The sequence below is a fragment of the Nannospalax galili genome, unplaced genomic scaffold (genome assembly GCF_000622305.1).
Source record: "Nannospalax galili isolate Female #2095 unplaced genomic scaffold, S.galili_v1.0 scaffold569, whole genome shotgun sequence".
Classification (NCBI taxonomy): Eukaryota; Metazoa; Chordata; class Mammalia; order Rodentia; family Spalacidae; genus Nannospalax; species Nannospalax galili.
Genome location: NW_008360300.1, coordinates 403404 through 427200, shown reverse-complemented (window position 1 = coordinate 427200; position 23797 = coordinate 403404). Strand labels below are relative to the sequence as shown.

General features: G+C 42.2%; 2 protein-coding genes across 3 annotated transcripts in view; one reads left to right on the top strand and one right to left on the bottom strand.

Annotated features, from left to right (window-relative positions):
- Polb (DNA polymerase beta) overlaps window positions 1-7528 on the top strand; it is a 37429-nt gene extending 29901 nt beyond the window's left edge. Inside the window, exons 12-15 of one of the 2 annotated variants that reach the window (XR_606909.2) lie at window positions 3586-3650; window positions 4770-4909; window positions 6712-6792; window positions 6878-7528. Coding sequence is in view for 1 of the 2 variants with exons in the window: in XM_008824230.2 (XP_008822452.1) it covers window positions 3586-3650; window positions 4770-4909; window positions 6878-6972 (300 nt within the window). In the remaining variant the exon portion in view is untranslated. The remainder of the gene's footprint in view (window positions 1-3585; window positions 3651-4769; window positions 4910-6711; window positions 6793-6877) is intronic. The other variant, XM_008824230.2, reaches the window with a different exon arrangement.
- A 1771-nt stretch (window positions 7529-9299) lies between these two features.
- Window positions 9300-13066, bottom strand: Dkk4 (dickkopf WNT signaling pathway inhibitor 4). Its single transcript, XM_008824229.1, is given in 5 exon segments — window positions 9300-9419; window positions 9421-9572; window positions 10291-10440; window positions 11427-11577; window positions 12956-13066. Coding segments are annotated over 5 exon segments (684 nt in total).
- Window positions 13067-23797: the final 10731 nt, after the last annotated feature.

Sequence of the window (23797 nt, the reverse complement as noted above, 5' to 3'; positions counted from 1 at the left end):
CCGGGCGTGGTGGTGCATGCCTTTAATCCCAGCACTCTGGAGGTAGAGACAGGCGGATCTCTGTGAATTCGAGGTCAGCCTGATCTACATAGTGAATTCCAGGACAGCTGGGGCTACAGGGAGACCCTGTCTCAAAAAGAAAAAAAAAAAAAAAAAAAAAAACCCTGACAAAACCAAGTGAAGGAAAAAGGGTTATTTTGACTCACAGTTCAAGGGAGCAGTCCTATCAGGATGGGAAATCCCAGCAGCAGGAGCTTGAGGTGGCTGGTCATGTGGCATTCTCATTTAGGAAGCAAAAAAATAAATGCTTGTATTCACCTTACATTCTCCTTTATATATATATAATTTATTTTTATTTTATGCCTATGAATGTATTGCCTTCATGCATGTGAGTGCATCCGTGTCATGCAATGCCGCGGAGATCAGAGAGGGTTTCGAATTCCCCTGGAACTGGAGTTAAGGATGGTTCGTAGCTGCCATGTGGGTTCTGAGAATCAAACGCGCGTCCTCTAGAGAGCAGTCAGTGCTCTTAACCGCTGAGCTGTCTCACCAGCCCCATAGTCTTCTTTTTATGTGGTTCAGGATCCTACTTCAAGGAACGGTGCCACCCACAACATGCAGGTCTTCCAACCCTAATGAACCTAATCAAGATACTCTCCTGATGAGCCCAGATGATTCTAAATCTCATCAAGTTCACTATAGTGATTAACCAAGTGGCTCATGCCTGTAATCCCAGCACTAGAGAGACTGAGGCAAAGTTGCCAGTTTGAGACTAGCCTAGGCTACATAAAAAGTTCCAGGCCAGTCTGAGCTATAACATGAGACCATGAGACCTTGTCTCAACAAAACCCAAAAACCCAGATTCTCTTAATGTAATCAAACCTTAAGGAAATCAGCATGATTCTATGTTATCTTATAAAATAATAATCTTTAGATAGTTGAGCTGTTCTTCCTATGAATATATTTAGAAGAAAAAAACATTTTCCTCTGCATTTAAATGTCTATTAGCTTTATATAAGATTAGTTCCATTCAAGTGACAGTACAGGATATCTTGACTGCTCCAAGGAAATGAAAGGGTTTATTTCAGATACTCAGAATGAAACAAAAATAATCCATGCAATCTACTAAAAAGTTCACAGTAATACAAAGAAATTCTTTAACATTAGCAAATCAGAAAAAGTTCAGGAAGTAAAATTAACTGAAACAAAGCTGTTGGTTAAACCCCTATTACTGATGGCACAAACAGCAAGCCTGTGGGTCCAGACAGCTATAGCTGCAACTGAGAGCCTCGTAATAATTCCTCATGGAAACACTGACTTATGCACTTGAAGACAGAAGTTGAGCTGGAACTTGCTGAGGCCTAAGGAAATAGGTTTCATATTCTGAAGATAAATGTATTTCATTAATCTTTCAGCTATAGGAACAGCCAAAGAAAATACCCCGTTTTAGATAAGGCTTTTCACTTTTCTGATTAAGACAGCATTGCTTTTAGTGATACATTAACAACTAAAATTTCTTAGACTGTGGCAGTGTAAGTCAAATTATTTTATAATTTGAAATATGTGACGTTTGTGGCTCTTTTTATATATGTATGAGTTACTGCCCAGTCCAGAAATTTTGCTCATTTTTCTGGAAAGGGAAAAGCTGACAAAACTAATTCAGACATTTTGTGTTAGAAAACTGTAGAAGCTGGAGACATGGCTCAACATTAAGAGCACATCCTGTCTTGCAGAGGACCTGAGTTCAGTTCCTAGCACCCACAGTTGGGTAGCTCACATCCACCTATAACTCCAGCTCTGAGGGTATCCAAGGCCTCTGAGCACTGGGAGCTCCTGCACACTTGTACAGACATATATACATACTTAAAAATAACAAAAACGAATATTTTTTAAGACTTTATTTATTTGGGGACTGAACCATTTATTTAATGGTTCTGAGGTTAAGAGCACTGGCTGCTCTTGCAGAAGACCAAGGTTCAAATCCCAGCACCCACATGGTGACTAACAATTGTTCATAACTCCAGTTCCAGGGCATCCAGTGCCCTTTTCTGGCCTCTGTGGGCATTGCAGAACATGTTACACTTACATGCATGCAGGTATAACACTCATACACATAAAATAAAATTTTTTTAAGTTTGAAATAGAAAGTAAATAAAAAAATATTTATTTTCATTTTATGTGTACGAGTGTTTTGCCTGCATGTATATATCACATGCATGCCTGGTGCCTGAGGAGTCCAGGAGATCTCTGTGGGATCAAGGCCAGCCTGATCTATATAGCGAGTTCCAGGTCAGCTGGGCTGCAGGGAGATCTTGTCAAAAAAAAGAAAAAAACCCTCGTAGAGAAGATGATCTAATAATTTGCTTATCTTTTAAATTTTTCTTTGTCGGTTTCCTGTCTCGTAATTTCTGAGATTTCTTCAGACTCTTCTGCTGTCATATTTAACCCTTTCATGAATATTCTTTCTGTAATGTTCTGTTTCATGAATCTGTTATCTTCTGTTATTCAAGGATATTACTGGTGGCAGCTCTTTCATTTGTTTTCTTCTTTCTTCTGATTACTTTTCCCAGTTTGTTTTGGACTCTCATTCATATTTGGTGTTTTGCTTGGTTAATTTCTTGTTTAGAATCATATGAAAGCCAAATTTATATAAGTAGAATCCTTATTTACTACCATGAAATACGATGAGAAGGTGAAGGAATACAGCACATTACAGGCACACTATACCAGAAATGTCTCTTTTGACAATGTCAAAATTGTTGAATGACAGTAAATTCACAAACTACGTGGAGATTTCTCACTGGCGGTTTACCAAAAAGTCCCAGTTCTCCAGGTGGTTGTTAGCAAAGCCAGTTGGAGAGTTGCTGGACACATACAGAACTGAGCCATTTACTCAAACCAAGCTGTAGAAACACCAAGACCCTTGAGGCTCAGGACTGGGTCTGGAGGGAAGGGTTAGTAGATGGGAGGTAATTTAAGTGTGTCACATTAAGCGGTAAACACAGTTGGGAGTTCCCTGACTGTGGGCACCTTTGACAACAGTTGTGAGATGACAATTTGGTGGGGCTCTCTGGGTACCACAGTGTTATGTGGCCTCTTTTAGGGTCCAGGTTGAAGTTGATTTAAGTTCACAGGCCTGGTTTTTCTGATATAGTTTTAATATACCCATGTGCCCATATATTCCCAACTTCTTTGATAAATCTATAGGTGATACCTTTTTACTTCCAGGAAAAAGTTACTTGTCAGTCTGTACATCATGAGTGGTGCTGGATAAGTAGTATTTCCAGTGCATAGACAAGAAGCAGAGTCATCCTGCCTCTACATTTGTGCTCAGAATGGAGCCAAATGCTGCCTATAAAATGGAGCTACTCAGAGCAAGACACAGTCTGAAAGCCACTGTTTTCATACAAATTTGAGCAGGCAGAGCCTGATTCTCCACATAGAGTTTAGAGAGTCTACTAAGCTGAAAGTGCTGAGAACTCTAGAACTCCTGCAATTAGCTAAATAGCTTCACTTTTAACATTTGATAAGATTAAGCCTTAAGTTTAAATTATCTAAACTTTTTTTTTTTTTTAATCTTTGTAGGGTGTGTGCCAGCTTCCCAGGAAAAATGATGAAGAGGAGTATCCACACAGAAGAATTGATATCAGGTATGAGTCCCATTTTGTTGCTAATCTATCAATTTTGGCTTGCATTGAATCCTTTTCTCCCCCTCCCTCTTTAATTGAAGTTTTCATATATATATATATATATATATATAGAGAGAGAGAGAGAGAGAGAGAGAGAGAGAGAGAGCCACTTTTTATTATGAACAGTGATAGGTTCCTGTCAGATGCCAAATACAATGTTAGGATAAACTGTAAAGAATATTAAATGCCTACATACATGCCATTCACCATGACACCTACCACAGGTGAAGTCATTCCCCAAGTGGGTACAGTTAGTTGTAATAAGTGATACTGCTTTTCATTATGCACACCTCTGGCAGAGAAAAGCTTACTGTTATATTGTGTAACTGAAATTTTTGGGCAAAAGCCCAGGCTCCAGCAGCCCCAGCAGACTAGACTTGGCTACCCATCCTAATAACCTTAATTTAAGATAAGCAATAATGAAAAGCAGAATAAGAGATTCAATGTGGTCACATTGGAAAGAGGAACAGATAATAAAGGCTTTCAACAACCCCCAAGTCCATCTTCTGGGTACTGGCATGGGCTTTAGGTTTAAATAGGGGAAGAATCAGAGCATGGGTGAGAGGTATGTACAGTTAAGCAGTTCTGGGAAAGGTGTGGGCCTTTCCATCATTGTCTCTGCTCCAGCCCTACAAACTATAGTGTCCAGGGGGGTTCCTGAGAGGTGATTATTTCTGCTCCACAATGCAGCCTCACTCTCATGAATAATTGCCCTCAAAGTTGTGACCTGTGCTGCTTGAGAGTCTCCTGTTCTGGACTTCCAGGTGACTCAAGTTATAGACAGTTACTTAAAACAGGACAATGGCTTCAACCAAAGTAAAGCAGATAGTTCAAAACAAGGCAGAAGTGTCAGGCTTTTATCTTGCTTTTGGTTACCTTGTGGGTCAGCGTTAGGAGTTTCTAATTGGAGTTGGAGCTGCCAGTTGCAATATTAGGTTTATGAATGGTCAATCTAATGATCTCTCTCAGATTATTTGGCCACATAGGCTTATTTTAGGTATTTTGTTCCTTACTGAATTTAGGAAATCTGTATTTATTAAACTTGAAATGTATACTTTTAAAAAAATTACTTTTTTAAAGGTTGATTCCCAAAGATCAGTATTACTGTGGTGTTCTCTACTTCACTGGAAGTGACATTTTTAATAAGAATATGAGAGCTCATGCCTTAGAAAAGGGCTTCACAATCAATGAGTATACCATCCGCCCCTTGGGAATCACTGGTGAGTATTTGTGACTGCCTTAGAGATAATTCTTTCATCTAGAGAGAAAGTTGTTTTCCAAGTTATTTTACCTGACATGCCTATAATCCCAGCATTTGGGGAATCTGAAGGCAGGTCTTAAGGCCAGCCTTGGCTACCGAGAGAATTTGAGAGCAGACTGGGCTACATGAGATTCTGTCTTGAAAACAAAGGCTATTTTAAGCTAACAAATACAGTTTCTCTAAGAAAGCTTCTTAGTAACACTGACAGTTCATTGTAGCTTCTTTATATGTATATATGTGCATTTTTTTGTTTTGTTTGTTTGGTCTTTTTGAGATAGGATTTCCCTGAGCCCCAGCTGGCTTGGAATTATGTAGGCCATGCTGGCCTCATTCTCACAGAGAGCTGCTTGCCTTTGCTTCCCAAATTCTGGGATTAAAGAAAGGCTGGCACCACCATGCCTGGCTTCTGTATATTTTTAATCTCAGAAGACGTTAAAGAGTCTTCTAAGGCTCAACTGCTGACCAGTAAGACAAAAGTTATTTCCAGTTCTATTAGACTAAATTGCTGGGGATGTAGCTTAATTGGTATAGTACTTGCCTTGCACACATGATGCCCTGAATTTGACCCCCAGCACAAGGGGAAAAGATGAAGTCCTTTCTACCTACCAAGATGCCCGTTCAAAAGACTCTTATGGATCTAAAAGGTTTGGGTAGTTTGTTTTGATGTATCTCTGAAACTTCTGAAGAACTTGGGTATCATTTCTTTTAGTGGTAGAGCATTTTCTTAGCATGTAATAAAGCCTTGAATGCTATCCCCCATGTCCCTCAGTGGGGTAAAGAGCAAAACAAAAACTGGGTATTTTGGCCTCATGCTTTTCAGTTTAAAGAATAAGGTAAGATGACTCAGTGGATAAGGGCACTTGCCATCAGACGTAACAACCTGAATATGATCCCTGGGATCCACATGGTAGGACAAGAGAATCACCTCCTGCAAGTTGTCCTTTAAGCTCTACATGCCCACCCTCTGGCACACACGTGCATATATACATACCCCCCGACACAAAATAAATGGATATAATAAAATATTTTTAAAAGAGTAAGTGTTGCTTGGTCTATGATTTATAGATCATGTTTAACATTTCCCCAACTACTGTGGTTTTACTAGTCTTTACTAAAGAAAATGAAGTTTTGCCATTTTTGTCCTAAAAATTACGTAAAACAAGATTTTTATCTCTGGCAGACCAGGGCACTGCTTCTGCTTCTTTCATTTTAACGTGCATGTAGATCACTTGGGTCCTCTTTAAGTGTAGGTTCTAATTGCATTACATTGGCTTAGAGTGGGACTCAAGAGTCAGTATTTCATTTCATTAATCTGACTTTGGAGACAGGGTATCACTGTGTAGCCCAGGCTGGCCTGGAAATTGTGATGTTTCTGCCTCTGCCTACCAAGTGCTATGATTACAGGTGTGCAACACTACTCCTGGCTTCCAAGTAATGTCAGTGCTACTAATCCAAGAACCACATTTTGAGTTGAAATTTCTAGAGGAACTAAGTAAAATACTTCCTATCATGGCTACAATAGAGATCCAACAGAAAAGAAAATCATGAACTAAAGTGACTTTTCTGACCATAATTGGGGTACTCGGGCTCCTTTTATAGCACTGGTGACATGTGACAAAACAGACACAGGCTTATGTGGGAGGGTGGTGGCAAGCAGGCAGTAGCTTCTTTTTAGTGGCCTTAGTTGGTATTTTTTTTCCTTTCTCTCTCTCTCTCTTTTTTTTTTTTTTTTTTTTTTTTTTTTTTTTTTCTTCCCTGGAGATGGAGCCTAGGGCACTGTGCACGCTAAGCCTCCACCACGGGCACACCCAGGCCAGGTTACCATTTCTTCATCTTCTGAAAGTAAGTCCGACGTAGTTCTCAGTCCTCTATAATTAAGTTCCCAAATTGGCTCTCAAAATACCTTTCTTCTTTTCTGTACTTGCAGGAGTTGCTGGAGAGCCCCTTCCGGTAGATAGTGAGCAAGACATTTTTGATTACATCCAGTGGAAGTACCGAGAGCCCAGGGATCGAAGTGAATGAGACCATCCCCCCACCAACCCCCCCTAGGCATGCCCACCATTAGTCCTAATTTATTTCTTAACCATTGCTATGTAAGGGTATTTGGTGTTTTTAAATGATTGCTGCTTCTCTATGCTTACCATGTACTGTAGTCAATAAAACTTCTTGAGCTGTTACTGAATGTTATTCTTATTTTCTTAGCAAATTTGTTGATGATCATAGTTTATTATGGGTTTGATAGAAAGAACCAGAGACAATGGCAGATGCTTAATGGGAATTTCTATTTCTGCCTTATGCTGCAACTACATTGTTCTTCTTCTATCTGTCCCCTATTTACTCATTACAGTTTAGTCAAGGGACTCCCAGAGGTTACAGAACCATCCAGAATTTGGTTCTGTATTCTTTAGAGACTAGGGACTGTCATAAATTCACCTTTTTCTTTGACCCATTTGTATTATATACTAATAACTGTGCTTTTATTTCACAAGTGAAAACTATAGCATGGGGTTGGAGACCATTAGCAAGGGCCTCCCTATGCAACCCACTTCTACGAGGAATAAAGTTGGCTTCTTAAACCTCAGACAATGCAATTCTTGTTTTTCGCTGAGGTAACTTGTTTGTTTTGGCTTTGTTGATTAGTTTTTTGAGACAGAATCTTCTTGTAGCCCCAGATGGCCTGGAACTCACCAGGTAGACCAATCTGGCCTGGAACTCACAGAGATCCACCTGCCTCTGCCTCCTGAGTGCTGGGATTAAAGATGTGTGCCACCATGCCCTGCCCAAGGTAACTTTTGTGTACAAGTCCTTCAAAGCTCTATCTTCCAAGTATAAAAATTATGTAAATATAAAAATGTAAAAAGTTATCAAATGCTAAGTAAATTATTGGAAACAAAAATATGTGAAAATGCTTTGTAAGTGCAAAGGACTATTCAAACATAAGATCTTTTACCTTTGAATGAATCTTATTTCTTTAGTAACCAAATTATTCTGTACTGGAATAATTTAGGTTCCCTTCTAAGAAATAAAGGAAAATAAAATGGATGGGTGGTTGTTACTGTTTTCTTTTTTTGTTTTTTGAGATAGGGTCTCTGTAGCACCAGCTGGCCTGGAACTTGGTATAGACTAGCTTGGCCTTGATCTCATAGATCCACCTTCCTCTTCCTCCCACACCTGGCTGGAAATGAGTTTTTAAGGAAAAATACAGTATTTCAGTGATAGTTTTCCCTTGCAAGATACAACAATTTAGTTATTTTTAGCTTCAGGCACCATTACTTTTTCTCAAGATACAGTCAGGTAGTAGCCCTTCTTTACCAGAAATGACTCACAAATTTATGGGATAAACACATTGATTAGCTTGTGTGGTAGCCAGATCACTATATATCAAAACATCATGTTGGACACCACTACACAATTTTTAATCTTTTTTCAATTTATTTTTATTTGTGTGAGTGTTATGCCTGCCTGTATGTAAGTGTACCTGCATCATGCAGTGCCCACGGAGGACAGAAGAGGGCGTTGGAGCCCCTAGAACTGCAGTTACAGTGTTAGCCACCATGTGGGCGCTGGGATTTGAACCCAGGTTTTCTGCAAGAACAGCCAGTGCTCTTAACCACTGAGCCATCTCTCTGGCCCCACAATTTCAATTTTTAAAAGATTTATTTTAGCCGGGTGTGGTAGCGCACACCTTTAATCCCAGCACTGGGAGGCAGAGGCAGGCGTATCTCTGTGAGTTCAAGGCCAGCCTGGTCTACATAGTGAGTACCAGGACAGCTGGGGCTACAGGGAGACCCTGTCTCATGTTACTGATACAGTGATTATTTTATTGTAGAATCACATATCCATTCTGTAGATCAATAGACAAAAAGTAGTTCACAATGCAGAATCTCATAATACTCTGCTTGGCTATGTCTGTTCCTAGAAAATATGTTTTTTTGTTTTATTATTTTTATTTTATATGTCTTTGTGTATTGCCTGCTTGTAGGTAAGTGCATCCGTGTCGTGCAATGCCCACGGAGGTCAGAAGAGGCTGTCAGATCCCTTGGACTGGAGTTATGGACAGTTGTTAGCTGCCATGTGGGTGCTGGGATTCAAACCTGGGTCTTCTGCAAGAACAACCAGTGTTCTTAACCACTGAGCCATCTCTCCAGCCCCCAGAAGATATGGTTTTAAGAGATATTTATGCAATCCCTATATTCAGTAGCCTGAGGCCGGAGGATCACGAGTCTGAGTCCAGCCTGGGCTATATATAAGACTTTGTCTAAGAAAACAAAACAAAGAAGTACTTTAAAATTAGTGCCTGCAAGTCTGTTTCAACACAATGAAGAGTCCCATATTTAAGTGTTTACAACTTATATTTTTTGGCATATTCTTAACTGTGTGTGTTGTTGGTTGCCAGTCACTTGACTTCGACATAGTAGTCCAGGACCACAGTCACAGCGCTGGAAGATTTCTGGCCCTTGGGCAGTATCTATTATGTCCTCTCCTAGAGCAGACTTGTCCTTCTGATAGGACTGACTTGCAAATTTTCGTCCAAAAATGGCGAACACAGCAAAGTCCAGGGCTACAGTCCAAAGTTCTAAGACAGCTTTCTCCCTCCTGTCCCGTAACAGGTTGAATGTAGGCTTTTAGTGGGAGATTTAAGTGCGGTATATGTAGTGCTAATGGGATGAGGTCAGGGATCTGTGAATACAGGCTACCCTGCAAACTAAAGCAGCCAGCAGGACCCATAGGTCTCACACTAAAAGCAAAAATGATGTGGAAATTCCAGCCCTACCTAACAAGGTTTATCGTTTTTCTTATAAAGTGAAGACATTCATCAAGAAAAGAAGGGAGTTCCAGTCTTGAGAAATGAGTAACACTCAGCAAAGTTTTGTTAATACAATTTATAGTGAGTATAGATAATAATACTTATAAAGGGGCCAGCTAACCTCATGACATGAACAAGAATGCCATTTCACCACCTTCAAACAATTCTGGCTATGTTATGTCAAAGATTGTAATTGGAGACTCCAATTGTGTAAAAAAACAAAAACTCATTTTGTATTTTATATGAGGTTGAAAAGTGAACGCATCTACTTGTATCTCCTTTGTATCTTGAGGCTCTAGAAAGGGAAACTGGCATGTTTATATCTCAGCATAGTAAAAGTCCTGTGTGTTTGCTTAAAAATTGAACAATAAAAGTTTTCATGCTAACCAGTCATACTAGAGGTGTTGCCCTATCCTGAGCAGCAGACTCTTACGCAATCTCCCTGGCTCTAAGGTGGCAAGAACGTCTTAGTGTGTGGGACTAGGAAGGGAAGTTTTTATTTTAGGAAGATGTGTTCAGAATACTGCTCTTACCCTTACTGCCTTGTGATTTAATACTAGGCTTCCTCTTACGTTTCTTTTCCTCAGTGGGCTGCTCAGTGGTTCCTTTTACTTCAATGCCATCTTGGTCTTCAGCCTTTCTTTCCATTACTGGTGTTTCAGCTTCCATTGTAATGCGAACACCTGAGGGACAACTGGCTTTAGTGTTGCTAACACGAAGGAGCGGAAGTACAGGCATGCAGTTATCATAGTGCTAAGCAGTTTGGTTGCACCTCTGTCTTCCACTTATATATAACTTAGGTTTCTGGGACATGTACTGAATATGTATATGCTCACACATAGCAATGAAAGTTATTGATTAATAAAATCTAAGTGAGAACTGGGCATAGTGGCATACACCTTTAATCCCAGCACTTGGGAGGCAGAGGCAGGTGAACTGTAAGACTGAGGCCAGCCTGGCCTACATGGTGAGTTCCAGGTCAGCTGTGGCTACAGTGAGACCCTGTCTCAAAAAGGCCAAAAATAAATGAATAAATAAAATCTAAGTGAAAGTAGAGGGATTTGAACCATCCACCTTTAATATTGCTCTTAAAATCATTTCTTCCTTGCTGGGCATGGTGGCAGACACCTTTAATCCCAGCACTTGGGAGGCAGAGGCAGGTGGATCTCTGTGAGTTCAAGGCCAGCCTGGTCTACATAGTTCCAGGATAGCTGGGGCTACAGGGAGACCCTATCTCAAAAAAACCAAAAAAAAAAAAAAAAAAATCATTTCTTCCATGTCACTAGCAAGAAATGTTGCCAGTAGTAAATTCTTTTGTTTCATCAAAAACAGGGATAAAACAGATGGTACAACAGTTAAAGAGCACATACTGCTCTTACAGTGGACCAGAGATCAATTTCCAACACACAACTCCCTGTAACTCCAGAGGATCTGACAACCTCTTCTGGCTTCTGTTTGTCATATGCCCATACACAAACACAGACACACTCACATACACATAATTAAAAGTAATAAATCTTAAAAAAGCAGCTCCAAGAACCCCATAGAACCAATTCCCCTGGAGTATCCCTAGTCTGTGAGACTCAGCTGATGCCTTCGGTTTGTAACCCCCATGGCTTGGAGCCAGGCAGTCCTGCGGGGAGTGAGTGGAGGGTTCAAGATTGCTCACCATTCATGCAGAATGTTCCTGGGCAGCACATGGCATTCCTCTGGCACCTCCTTCTTACCCTTCGGCATGTGGCACAGAATGACTTCTCATCATAGGGCATGAGGCAGAATTTTCCAGCATTACAGTCTTTGTCTGACACACACTGTGAGCCCTGTGAAGGGAAGCTTGTCACAGGCTGGGAAATCCAACAAGATGTAAGAGGCCTTTATCCAAAGCATGGGTAGAGAACCAAACCATCAAGGCAATTGGGGTGCTGTGACAAACCTTGGCAAACTATCTTCATTTTTCAGAATAATTGGTTTTCCTCTGGGAAGGGGAAGTCAAACCACCTGTGAAGAGACCTTGGTCTGTAGAGGCTTTGTGTGAAGGAAAATTTGTCTTTTAATTATGAACCACACCTCAACCTGTTTTACCTTTAAAACTGAATTTAGGGCCACCTGTGGTGGTGCACGTCTTTGATCCCACCACTCAGGAGGTAGAAGCAGGCAGATCTCTGTGAGATCAAGGCCAGCCTGGTCTACATAGCAAGTTCCAGGCTAGCTGGGGTTACAGGGAGACCCTCTCAAAAAGATCAAAAAAATTTCAAAAAGTAATGTTCTTTGTAAAAAGTGGAATAAGATTTTTCCTGTAGTTTTTATTTTGCCTTATAAAAATTAATTAATTGTTTTGGTGTTATAAAAGGTATTTTTCATTTTTTTCTTGTATATATCTTACAGATGATAGCTCTTTCTCTTTTTCCCTCTTTTCTTTCTCTTTTCTTTCTGGAGTCTCCCTGTAGCCCCAGCTGGCCTGAACTTGAGATATAGACCAGGCTGGCCTCAAACAGAGATTCTCCTGCCTCTGCCTCCTGAGTACTGGGACTAAAGGTGTACATACCACCAAGCCTGACAGATGACGGATGATTTTTTTCAATACATTTTTCTGAGTGCCATCAAGTCACTGCATCCATTCCTTCCCAGCTGTCCTTTATTATGTGTAAGTACACAGATATGGTATAACATATATTATAAAATATACACACATGATACTACCCCAAAAACAATTCTGTGAAGTAGAATTCCTGTCATGGGACATGTCATAGCCCAGTGTGCTTAAATTCTAACTCCTGCATACTCACTGTGTTGTCTTGGTTTAAATTCCTGAGTCTCTTTTTCTTCATTGTAATTAGAAAGTGTGGTGCCTATCTCAAGTTGTGAGGAAGGTAAATGAGCTGTTATGTATAAAGGCCTAGCTCATGGCAGCACTTTCACTTATGCTCTGATTTGTAGACAGATTTAGAGCCCTTGATGGGAGAACTATTTTACCTTTTCTGCTTGCTTTGCTTTTTTTTTTTTAATCACCTGTAGCTCAGGCTGGCCTCCAATTTATGGCCCTGAACTGCCTCTGGAGTGATGGGATTACTGGCTGATGGGATTACTGGCGTGTGTTCTTTTAATATGTTAATGATGAGAGAACTGGATTCAGTGTGCAGCCTCTGTTCCTGCTATCATGCCTGATACCTAACACAACTGCTGCTTAGCTGCACTTACCTTGCCTGCCCCTTGCATGTCGATCAAGCTCTTGATGTTGTTAAAGGCCAGAACCAAAGCTCCCAGGGGCGAGCAGAACCAGCTGACTCCCAGCAAGGCCACCAGCATCATCCTTCAGTAGCCAGGGTCTCCTGGAGGTACCCCCACCCCCACCCCCCAGCTCCTTGCGTCCTACAGAGGCTGGACTGCTCCAAACCCAGAGCTGAGTGGTCCGGCAGCGCTCTGCGAGTCGCCTGTAGCTTTCTTTTCTGGGAGGAGCTAATCTGCATGAAGAGGATTTGTTAAATGGAAGTTAAAAGGGACCAGTGAGGTCGGGCCAGCAGGTTCCTTTGGAAACTATTTATAGCCACATGAGGATCTCTTTTTCCCTCCCTACTTGTTTCCTTCCTCTTCACCGCACACAGGCTTCAACAAATCCTGTCAAATCTTTGATCAAGAGTTCAAAACGAACTCAATAGAAAGAGACCAGAGGCAGCTCAGCAGCTGCTCCTTGAGGGGAATCCTTAATTATCTTGTGTCAAAGTCAGTTCCAAGGGCTCCCCAGCATGCAGGATGCGGGTATCAAAGGCAGCTCTGATAATCACCTGCATTTCCGATCTTCAGTAATCCTTGCAAGGAGGGGAGAGAGCACTAGGGAACCGGACACAACAGTAGGATGTGTTTTCAACTAATTGTGCTCAAAGAAAGACATTGGCCAATATGCTGTAGAGGATGCGAAATCTAATCAAATCTACTGAGCACTTAAAAGTGGGAAACAGAGTGCCTTCTCATTAGCGCTGGCGTCCAGATGCAAAAGTCCCAATAGCTTTAGAACTATGAATCACCTATTCAGATAAATGTAAATTGGGAAATTACTCTTCTAAGATGAAAACTGAGTTGTTTGAAGTTAAAGTTATTTAATTATAGAAATAAATGGGGTATATAAATATCTGATTTTATTTTCAAATGTTTTATTTTTTTTAGTGATACATAAAAGCACAAATTGACAACTGTGGTTCCAGCACTTGCGAGGTGAAGGCGGAAGGGTCAGGAGTCCGAGGTCTGTCTCAGCTACATAGCAAATTGGAGAACAGCCTGGACTACATGAGAGAGACCTGTCTGAAACAACTGTGGTGAAAGGTTTTGATGATGGGGAAGCCACAGAAGGTCCATTTTCTTTGGATTTATACAATTCAGGAGGCATCTTTGTGTCTGTTTTATGAACAATCTAATTTGTATTTCCATTATGTTAAGTTGACCTAAGAGCAACATATATTTAAGCCTCTACCTCGTTTCAGATGAAATTTGAAGCATTTCCAGTTTTCCTAATTTGAATTTTAAAAGTTTTTAAAAGATTTTATTTTTAATTGTGCATATGTGTGTATGTGTGAGTGTGGATTTGTGCACATAAGTACAGTGCTCAAAGAGGCCAGAAAAGGGCATTGGCTCCCCTAGAGCTGGAGTTATAAGTCCTGAACCACCACCCCATGTGGGTGTTGAGAACCAAACCCAGGTGCTCTTAACTGCTTAACGTATCTCTTTAGCCCCTAATTTGATTTTTTCTTTTCTTTTTTTGTCTTTGAGACAAGGTTTCCCTGTAGCCAGAGCTGGCCTAGACCTAGCTATGTAGGTCAAGCTCCTAATTTGAATTTTTAAAATCTGCTTCAACCTTTTCTTGTCTCAAAATTTTTTTTTTATGTTGGAGTCTTAATGTTGCCCAGGATAGCCTCAAACTCCCAACTCAGGCACCTTTCTGTCTCCACTTCTTAGTAGCAACTGCCGATATGCTGTTAGAGAAGTCATTTAAGCATGTGTTTCTCACTATTTTGAGTGCTTTAAGGGGAGAACAAACTAGGTGTAGGGTTTTTTTTAATGCCTTTTAGTCCTCTTCACAGTTTTCATTATGCACTTGGCCTAGGATCTCAGGTGTGAGGTGTTTTTTGAAATCTAACCAAGGCAGATTTTCCAAAGGTGGGGACTGCGGCTTTACTGGATCTTCCTGCAGGGCTCTTAACACAGCCCGGGGTACTGTATGGCACATTCTGGTGATGAAGGCATCTCAATCAGGAGTCCAGAAGGGGCTCTCAAGCTGCAGGAGTATGTTGCCCTACAGTCCAGCTCTCTTCCTTGTAGCTGTGTGGTACAATGGGAGTTGCTCCTCCTTTTTTTTTCTTTCTTTGTCACTTGCACTGATTACATCAAGCACTCTTTGACAGTGTGACAAGCCTAGTGAGTAGTGGGGTTACAGAATTTATTTTGAAGGTGGAAAATTATGAGTCCCTGTGTGGTGTTTCAGCTTCCTGTTCCTAACTGACCTGCAGAGAATGTCAGAGAATCAAAGGCTTTGGGGTACACACAGATGAAAGACCAACAGGGGATCCTGTGATGTGGTAGTCATCAAACTCTTGTGACTGAGTTTTGGGAATACACTGTAAAATTCTGGGGAGCTGGAGTACAGGGAAAAACCCTGGATGGATGGGTGGGTGGTGTCCTTTTATGACAAGCACTAAAGTAGAAGTCTAAAAGCAAGGCTGGAAGGCTGATTCAGGCATAACGTAAGAGGGGCTGATTTAGAATTTCTGGAAAAATAAAAAGAGTGTTTATAGGGTGAGTAATATTTTTTATGGGACGCATGTGAGTTTTCCAGGTTGAGAGGCATGGGTTGGTCTCACCCCAGGCTCAGAAGGTGGAAAGAGAGAGTAAGGGAAGGGGAGCTGCGGGCAGGTTCTTTGGGACTTCTGAGATGCTGCAGTAGGTGATGGGGGATGAAGATGATCCACTAGCAGAGCTGCATTCTGTTCTCCAAGCACTAGGAGTACCAGAAGGTACTTGAGCCTGAAGTTGGCATACTCTAATTTGCTTTCTAGAAGGAGGTGCTGGTGTGGAGCTGGGATTGTGAAGAGTTAGTATATCAGGAGATGGCTCAAGAACCCACTGTAACTGCTCCTCACAGATGAAGCAGTGAGAACCAAGGGAATGACTGGGTTCTGAGATTGAGTCCACTCCAGCTGATGTGGATGTACAGAGGGAGTCAAAGGACTGAGGATAAACATAACATTTCTAATTTGGCACAAGGGGCCAATGGTGGCTCCGGAAATGGGGATTCTAGGCTGGAAAGATTAGAGGAGTCAAGATAACAGTTTGCTCTGAAGAAAGCCCTCCAAATAATCGTGTTTGCTGGATGTCTAATATCAAGGTGTGATATTAACTGGTGTGTTTCATTCTGTTTCCTGGACACAAAGTGGATGCAGATGTCAGACCAACACTGGAGAGCAAAGTGCCCCCCCCACCGCCCAGCGTTATAGTGTCTCTGTTTCTGTCTCTCTTTCTCTCAGTAATGAAAAAAGATGGGCTTCAGGGCCAAGCAGACCCAATTTTGTCACAGCCTGGCTTCCTGCCCCTCTCCTCTTTCTGTTCTTCCAAAATCCTATGACAGTACTTAGAAATTCTCCTTTTATTAGCTACTTATTTGTGTGTCTGCTTAGATGGTGAGCTCTGCAAGGTCAGGGCTCTCAGTAATTCATACTTGTATCCTCAGAGCTTTGAGTGCCTAGCATATAATAAAAGCTTAAAAAAAAACTTTTCCTTTTTTTCTATTTGCTTATTTGTTTATTTATTTATTTATTTATTTTTGAAGAAGACTCTTGCTGAGGCTGACCTGGATCTGGCAGCTTCAGCTTTCAGAGTTTTAGGTCCAAAAGTGTGTATCACTGTACTCAACTGAAGCTCCAAAACTTTTTATGCGACACCTGAATGCAGACATAAATGAATTTATGGGATCTTTGTGGTGTGAAGCAAATTGATTCTTCTAGGATGCAAATGTTTTCAACTGTAAAATTGGCTCTTCCTGTATTAGCTTTTCATTACTATGGCAAAACCCAGAGACAATCAATTTGAAAAGAGGAATGGCTTAGTTTTGCTTATGTTTTCAGAAATTTCAGTCCACAGTCACTTAACGCCACTGCCTTTGGGCCTGTGCTTACCTCATGGTGGTCAAGAGGCAGAAAATAACATGAGGAGTCCAGAGTCCCACTATCCCCTCAAAAGGCATGCTCTCAGTGACCTAACTGCCTTCGTTAGGCATCCTTCCATTAGATAGAACCTGTTGTTTCTTTTCTTTTCTTTCTCATTTATGGGGCGCGCTGGGCGCCAGGTGTGAGGTGCGTGGGTATCTCGGGGCCCCGCGCACACCTGGAGAGTCGCGGCGCGGTCCCGCGGGCTTCTCTGCCATGCCGAGTCCCGCGTCGCTGTCCGCTGCTGAGGTGCTGAAGGTCTCGCAGCACCGCGGCCCCGCGTCTCTGTTGTGGCAGCAGGTCTCTGCTTCTCCGCTGCTTCCCTGCATCTTCCGTGGCTCTCTGCTGCTGGGGCTTTGCCAAGCCGAGTCCTGCCCTAATTTCACCCGTGCACTTTCCTCCAGATGCGAAATCCACCGGCCGCTGAATCACGCGGGAGAGTGTGAGGCGGCTAAAGCTGGGATCCGTGAGTAGGTGACGGAAAGACAGCTCTTCCTGGGAAGGCTGGATTGTAGGCAGTGAGACAAGACTCAGCTCAGCCAGACTCAGTGTTACAGCTCTTTATTCAATGGCTCTGCGTGGCTCCAAGTCTCAGTGTCCCAGCTCCTAGTCTCAGATCCAGCTCCTTCAATTATTGAGGGGAATCAGGGAACTTTATACCGTGGGGGTAGTGGTAAAAGCTTCAGCTGATAGGTACTTTGGGGATGCCTCATTTGCGTGTGGAAATGGGCTCCCGCCAGGCTGCCAAACTGCTTGAAAATCACACAGGAAAGCCTAATAGTTACAGAGCCGGAGGCTACATTCCTGTGGCTGCTACTTCACAAAGGAGTCAGGAAAAATGCCGGGAAGGCACCCTGCTGTGAAAGGAGTCTCTGAGCTCGTGAGCTATCCGGACATGGAGAAACTTCTACTTTACACAACAGAGGTCCCCAACACTCACTGGGTAGCCCTGGGTAGCCTTCAACACACAGAGATCCTCCTGCCTCTGCTTCCTGAGTACTGGGATTAAAGGCATGCACCACCATGCCCAGCCTCATAATAACGTTTTGATAGCTTAATATTTCTCTAAATCCTGGCAGAGAAACCTGCATCCTTAAAACTCTAAATAAAATTATTTCCTAGTGTGGTTTAATATGAAATGTCCCCCATAGGCTCATGTGTTTGAATCCTTGGTTCCCAGGTGGCATTGTTTAGGAAGGTTGTGGAACCTTTAAGAGGTAGAGCCTTGCTGGAAGTCACTGAGGATGGCGTTTATGTTTGGTAGTCCAGCCCTACTTCCTGCCCATTCTCAGCTTCCTGACTCTGAACACAAAGTGACCTCATGCTTCTGCCTCTGTGTCTTCCTACCAGGGTCACTGTACCCTTCTTAGACCACAAGTCAAAACAAACCCTTCTTCCCTCTCTCAAGTTGCTTCTTGTCAGGTAAAATTTGGTCACAGCAATAAGACAAGTAACTAATACCCATTTCCCAGACTAGTACTTTACACCATCGTAAAAACCTCAACAGCTAACAATCACATGTCTTTACTGTGTTTGCTTAATAGAATACAGCAAAGAACAATCTCCTTCAACCTGAGACCTCACCATTTCTGGCTCTGAAAAGCTAGAGCCAGCTGGAGGAAAGCAGATGTGAAGGAAGGGTGACTTGGAAAATGCCTTTTGGTATAACTCCCAATTGCCAAGGTCACTTTCCCACTAGCAGGCACAGTACTCCTCATCTCAGATGTCATCACAGGTATTTGAGGATTAGAGGAGATGGGGCAGTGGGGAGATGACAGTGAAGGAGAACAAGAAAACTTTAAAAAGGTTTCTGCTCTGTTAGTTTCCATTTGAAATGCTCTCTACAGGTCACGAGATGGTGGTGCTGTTTCAGGAGGTTGTAGAGACTTTGTTGTGGGAGATGTCACCAGGCAAAGGAACACTGCTCCATAACACACCCGCAGCCACCCAACCCAGGCCAAATAAAAATTTGTGGTTTCAACAAAGCAACGAATGTAAGAGTGAGCCAAACATGAAGCAAGGCTGGATTTATTAAAAATAAAAAGGTGTCAGGCGTGGTGGCACACGCCTTTAGTCCTAGCACTTGGGAGGCAGAGGCAGGTGGATCTCTGTGAGTTCAAGGCCAGCCTGGTCTACATAGTGAGTTCCAGGACAGCTGGGGCTACAGGGAGACCCTATCTCAAAAAGACCAAATTAATTAATTAGTTAATTAATTAAAATGAAAAAAATAAAAATAAAAAGGTGCTGTAATAACACACCATGCAGGACAAGTGTTGGCTTTTCTAAAAATGAGTTGAGCTTAGACTGCTTCTTTTTGCTTTTAAATATTTTATTATTTTTATTTTATGTGTGTGCATGTATTGCCTGTACGTAGGTAAATACACACATGTTGTGCAATGTCCTCGGAGGACAGAAGAGGCTGTTGGATCCCCCCTGAAACTGGAATTAGGACAGTTGTTAGCTGCCATGTGGGTGCTGGGATTCGAACCCAGATCTTCTGCAAGAACAGCTAGTGTTTTTAACTGCTGAGCCATCCCTCCAGCCCCTTAAATGGGTTTTTAAAAAACATTTTTATTGCACTTATTTATTTAGGGGTGTGTGTATATGTTTGTGTGTGTGTGTGTGTGTGTGTGTGTGTGTGTGAATGTATGCACAAGTGTCATGTGCACCTATAGAGGTTAGAGGACAAATTGTAGGAGTTGGTTCTCTCTACTCACAGAGAGAATTCACAGAGGCCTGCTACCTCTGCCTCCTGAGTGCTGGGACTAAAGGCATGTGCCAATACGCCTGGCTTTTAATTATTTTTAATTACATTTATTTATTATTTATATTTTTGTGCACAGTGACTCATGTGAAGGACAGAGGACAACTTTCAGGAGTGGATTTTCTCCTTCTATGACATGGGGTCCAAGGATCCAGGTCAAGTTGTCAGACTTGGCAGCAAGCCCCTTTACCCGCTGAGCCATAACATCAGTCCAGAGTTCAGGTTTCTTTACAATGAGTATATATAGGATGTTGGTGGCTCTCAAATTATATCTCTAAAGGCTGCTAATGAGCACCCTCACCTTTATTTCTAACATTTCCCATAAAGCATAGTATGTAACAACGTTAAAAGTTAAAGAATTAGTGGGGCGTGGTGGCACATGCCTGTAGTCCCAGCACTTGGGAGGCAAGGCAGGGAGTTCAAGGCCAACCTGGTCTACATAGTGAGTTCCAGGACAGCTGGGGCTACAGGGAGACCCTGTCTCAAACAGACCGAAAAAAAAAAAGTTAAAGAATTTTTGTGACTAAACAAAACTGTAAGGTAAATTTATGAGGGTACCGTTTGGGTTTCGGGAAACGATGAGAAGGCTAAAAACTCAAAGTTATACTTCACTTTGGTCCTAAGTAAGTACAGCCTAATTATGGTCCTTGACATTTGTTGTGGTTTGAATAAGAATGTCCCCCATAGGCTCCAAGTATGTGGACATTTTGTCTCCAGTTGGTGGTGCTGTTTTGGGAGGTTTGAGGAAGCACGGCCTTTTTGGAGGAAGTATGTCACTGAGGGGCAGGCTTTAAGAGTTCTTAAACCTTGCAGGATTTCCTATTGCTCTCTGCTTCCTGTGCAGAGAGGAGATAGGATGTGAGCATTCAGCTTTCTCCTGCCACCTTTGCCACCATGCCTCCCAGCCATGACGGACTGTAATCCCTCTGGAACTGTGGCCCTAGTGAACACACTTCATTGTGCTCACACTTTATTGACAAGATCTCTTTTGGAAGACATATTCTGTCTCTGTGGGTCATTGGGTTCTTTTTTAAAAATAGGTTTAATTTATTTCATTTATTTATTTTTATTTATTTGTTTATTTATTTATTTGGGGGCATGCATGTGCCATTGTGCATGTATGCAAGTCTGAGGACAATTTGTGGGAGTCAGCTCCCTCCTTTCACCGTTTGGCTTCAGCAAGTGCCTTCACCTGCTAAGCGAATTTAGCCCATTCTTAGGTTCTCATCAGTGAGGTCTAAAAAGCCTCCTAGCTTTGTCAGCAGTAAAAACAGATGAGATCTAAGAAATAAAGCCTCCTCTCTCCATGTTTTTTCTATGTTCCTATAATTCCCTATCTTTCTGTTTTTGCCTCAGTATGACTCTCAGAAGTGGTTTTCTTTGGGGTAGGACTTTCAACTGCAATGTGACCTGGCAGTGCAAGCTCCTACTGCCACAGACCATGATGCACCACCATGCTGTCCTGTCATGACGATCTCTGAAACCGTGAATCAAAATTAATCGTTCCCTTAAGTGTTTTCTGCCCAGTATTTTGTCACAAGGACAAGAAAAGTAATTCATGCTAAAGAGGTCGTTCCTGCCCTTGGCTAGTCCATTGAAGTTCACGTGCAGCCTATGGCAGCTAAGTCTTTGCAGAACCCAGCTGGGACCCCTGAGACAGAAAGCAGCACCTTAACTTGGCTGTCTTTTGAAGAGTCACTACAAGGCACCTGGTAGCTACAGAGCAAAGCCTCCTGTGCAGCTGGGCTGAGATGTTGCCATTTTAATGCGCCCCAGCAAAGACTGGTTTAATTGAAAAGTTCAAGTTGATCCTCTTATTTGCGGAGAACACGGGGGGGGGGGAGCGTACGTGCTATGGTTAAGTGTTATTGAATTAGTTTGGAGGAGATTCCAAAGGTCCCTATTTCAGGTCTGAGGGCCTGATTACACCCTGGGTGTCCCCTGACCCCATTAGGAACTTCAGATTCATACTAAGAGCTGACACCAGTATTCTCCCAAATTACAGCTGTCATAGTTCAAGTCCAGAATAGCCTGTCAGACTGATGATTAATGTTTACTTAGGAATGAAAATTTTTGTTATGCCTCCTGTGTCAAAACCAGCTTGATGTCCATAAATTTTGCTTTTCTTAAAAGAAAATCAAAGTAATTGAAATGAGCAGGTCTTTGGCAGAATCTCACAGAAAATGTTTAAGAAAATCAGAGCTGAGAAAGGGCATGTTGGTGAGAAAAGATAAGACCAAGGGTGGGGGCGGTGTGAGCATTCCCAGTCAGGTGTCTGGTGAGGGGGGAAAGCCCACTCGAGCATGCCGAGGAGCTGTCAGCTGAGCGGCAGGTGAACGTGGGGGCAATGTCCAGGTTATGTGGACTGGGAAGATAGGAAACCTCAGCTAACTCCTTTCTCTGACTAAGTGGCCTTGGGGAAGGTCATGTCACCTCAGCCTCGTTTTCCCCTGACCTCAAGGGTCACCCTCACACTTACTTTCTAGTGTTAGGGTATGTCTGCACAAAATACCTGCAACAGATGCTATGAAAAGGCAAGAAAAGAGGGGGCTACAGAGATGGCTCAGGGGTAAGAGCCCTTGCTGCTCTTCCAGAGCATCTGGTTCAGCTCACAACTGTCCATAGCTCCAGTTCCAGGGGATCTTCTGGCCTCTGCAGGTACCAGGTACACACATGGTGCACATGCATATATGCAAGCAAAATACTCATCTGTGTTTCTGGCATAGTGTGCTCATGACAGTTGGGTCAGTGCTTTGGGAGAACATCGTTAGAGACAGTACATCATACCAGAGGCACCATGACAGCACCATGAGGTGGGGGATATTAGAGACATGTTAGTTGGGATGGAGGGAGGCTGGACACGTGGCTCAGGGGTTAAGAGCACTTGGTGCTCTTGCAGAGGACCTGGGTTCAGTTCCAAACACCCACATGGTGGCTAACAACCATCCACACTCCAGTTCTAGGGACATTGTACAACATGAATACATGTGGGCAAAACACACAGAATTGTAAAAATATACATATATGTGAATGCATGTATGTATAGCTGAAGGCTATCTAACAAAAATCTCAGTCCCAGGCAAGGGAAACTTCCCTAGGAGTTTTTGGTCAGGGTAGTTCAAGAGACTCTCAATATAGGCCATTGCCACAGCTCTTGTTTGCTTTCCAGAACTTGAAGGTAAGACCCTATTGCTGAAGGTACCACATATTTCTGACAGAGGACTTGGAGAATTTGAGCTGGAATGGATCTGGAAGCCTTCTCCCTGAAGGCTAATTCTCATAGTATCAGAAGACGCTATGCAAGCTGCCAAAGGAGAAAAGCAATCAATGGTCTTGACCTGCTGTAAAGCCTGGGCAAATTACAAAACAATGACTGACGCAGAAAATATTGTAATTGGTGCAATAGTGACACTTTTATCTTGGGGATAATCAACAGCTATCTGATTGGACTTAAGGCCCACTCAATAGGAGGGACTCCATGTCTGATTTTGTAGACATAGCCTACATAGAGACATCACAGACCCAAGAAGTGAGCCTACTACTCTACCACTTTTCTAAACCAATGTACTCTCGTGCTATATTCTAAATACTTATCTTTATAATTAAAAAGCTTCTTTTTGCAACAGATAGTGACTATTACAAAGTTCCACAATTGATCAAAATGCAGAGAATAAGGGATTATTTGTGCCCCGCTCCAATAGTAAATCTGTAAGATTTTTTTCCCTCAGCCTCGTTTCCAGAATTAGCAAAATCAGTGACTAATATCTTCCATTTAAAAGGTTAGGACTAGGACTTAGATAAGCTCAGTGGTAGAATGCATGTCTAGTATGTGTGAGGACCTAGGTTCAATTCCCAGTGGTTTATAAATCCTGGAAGGAGATTTCCCCCCTCAACTTCAGTTTCCAGATGAAAGCCATTTCATTAGGAATCAAGCTCAAATTTTAACATTTTAATTAGTTATTATTTTATATAGGACTATTAGTGGTAAGGGCTTGTAAAACCAGGCTTCTTTTAGATTCCAAATTCAACAATTAGCTGTTAAATTCTTGTATTTTACTTAATATTTTTTCAGGGGGGAAGGGGGAG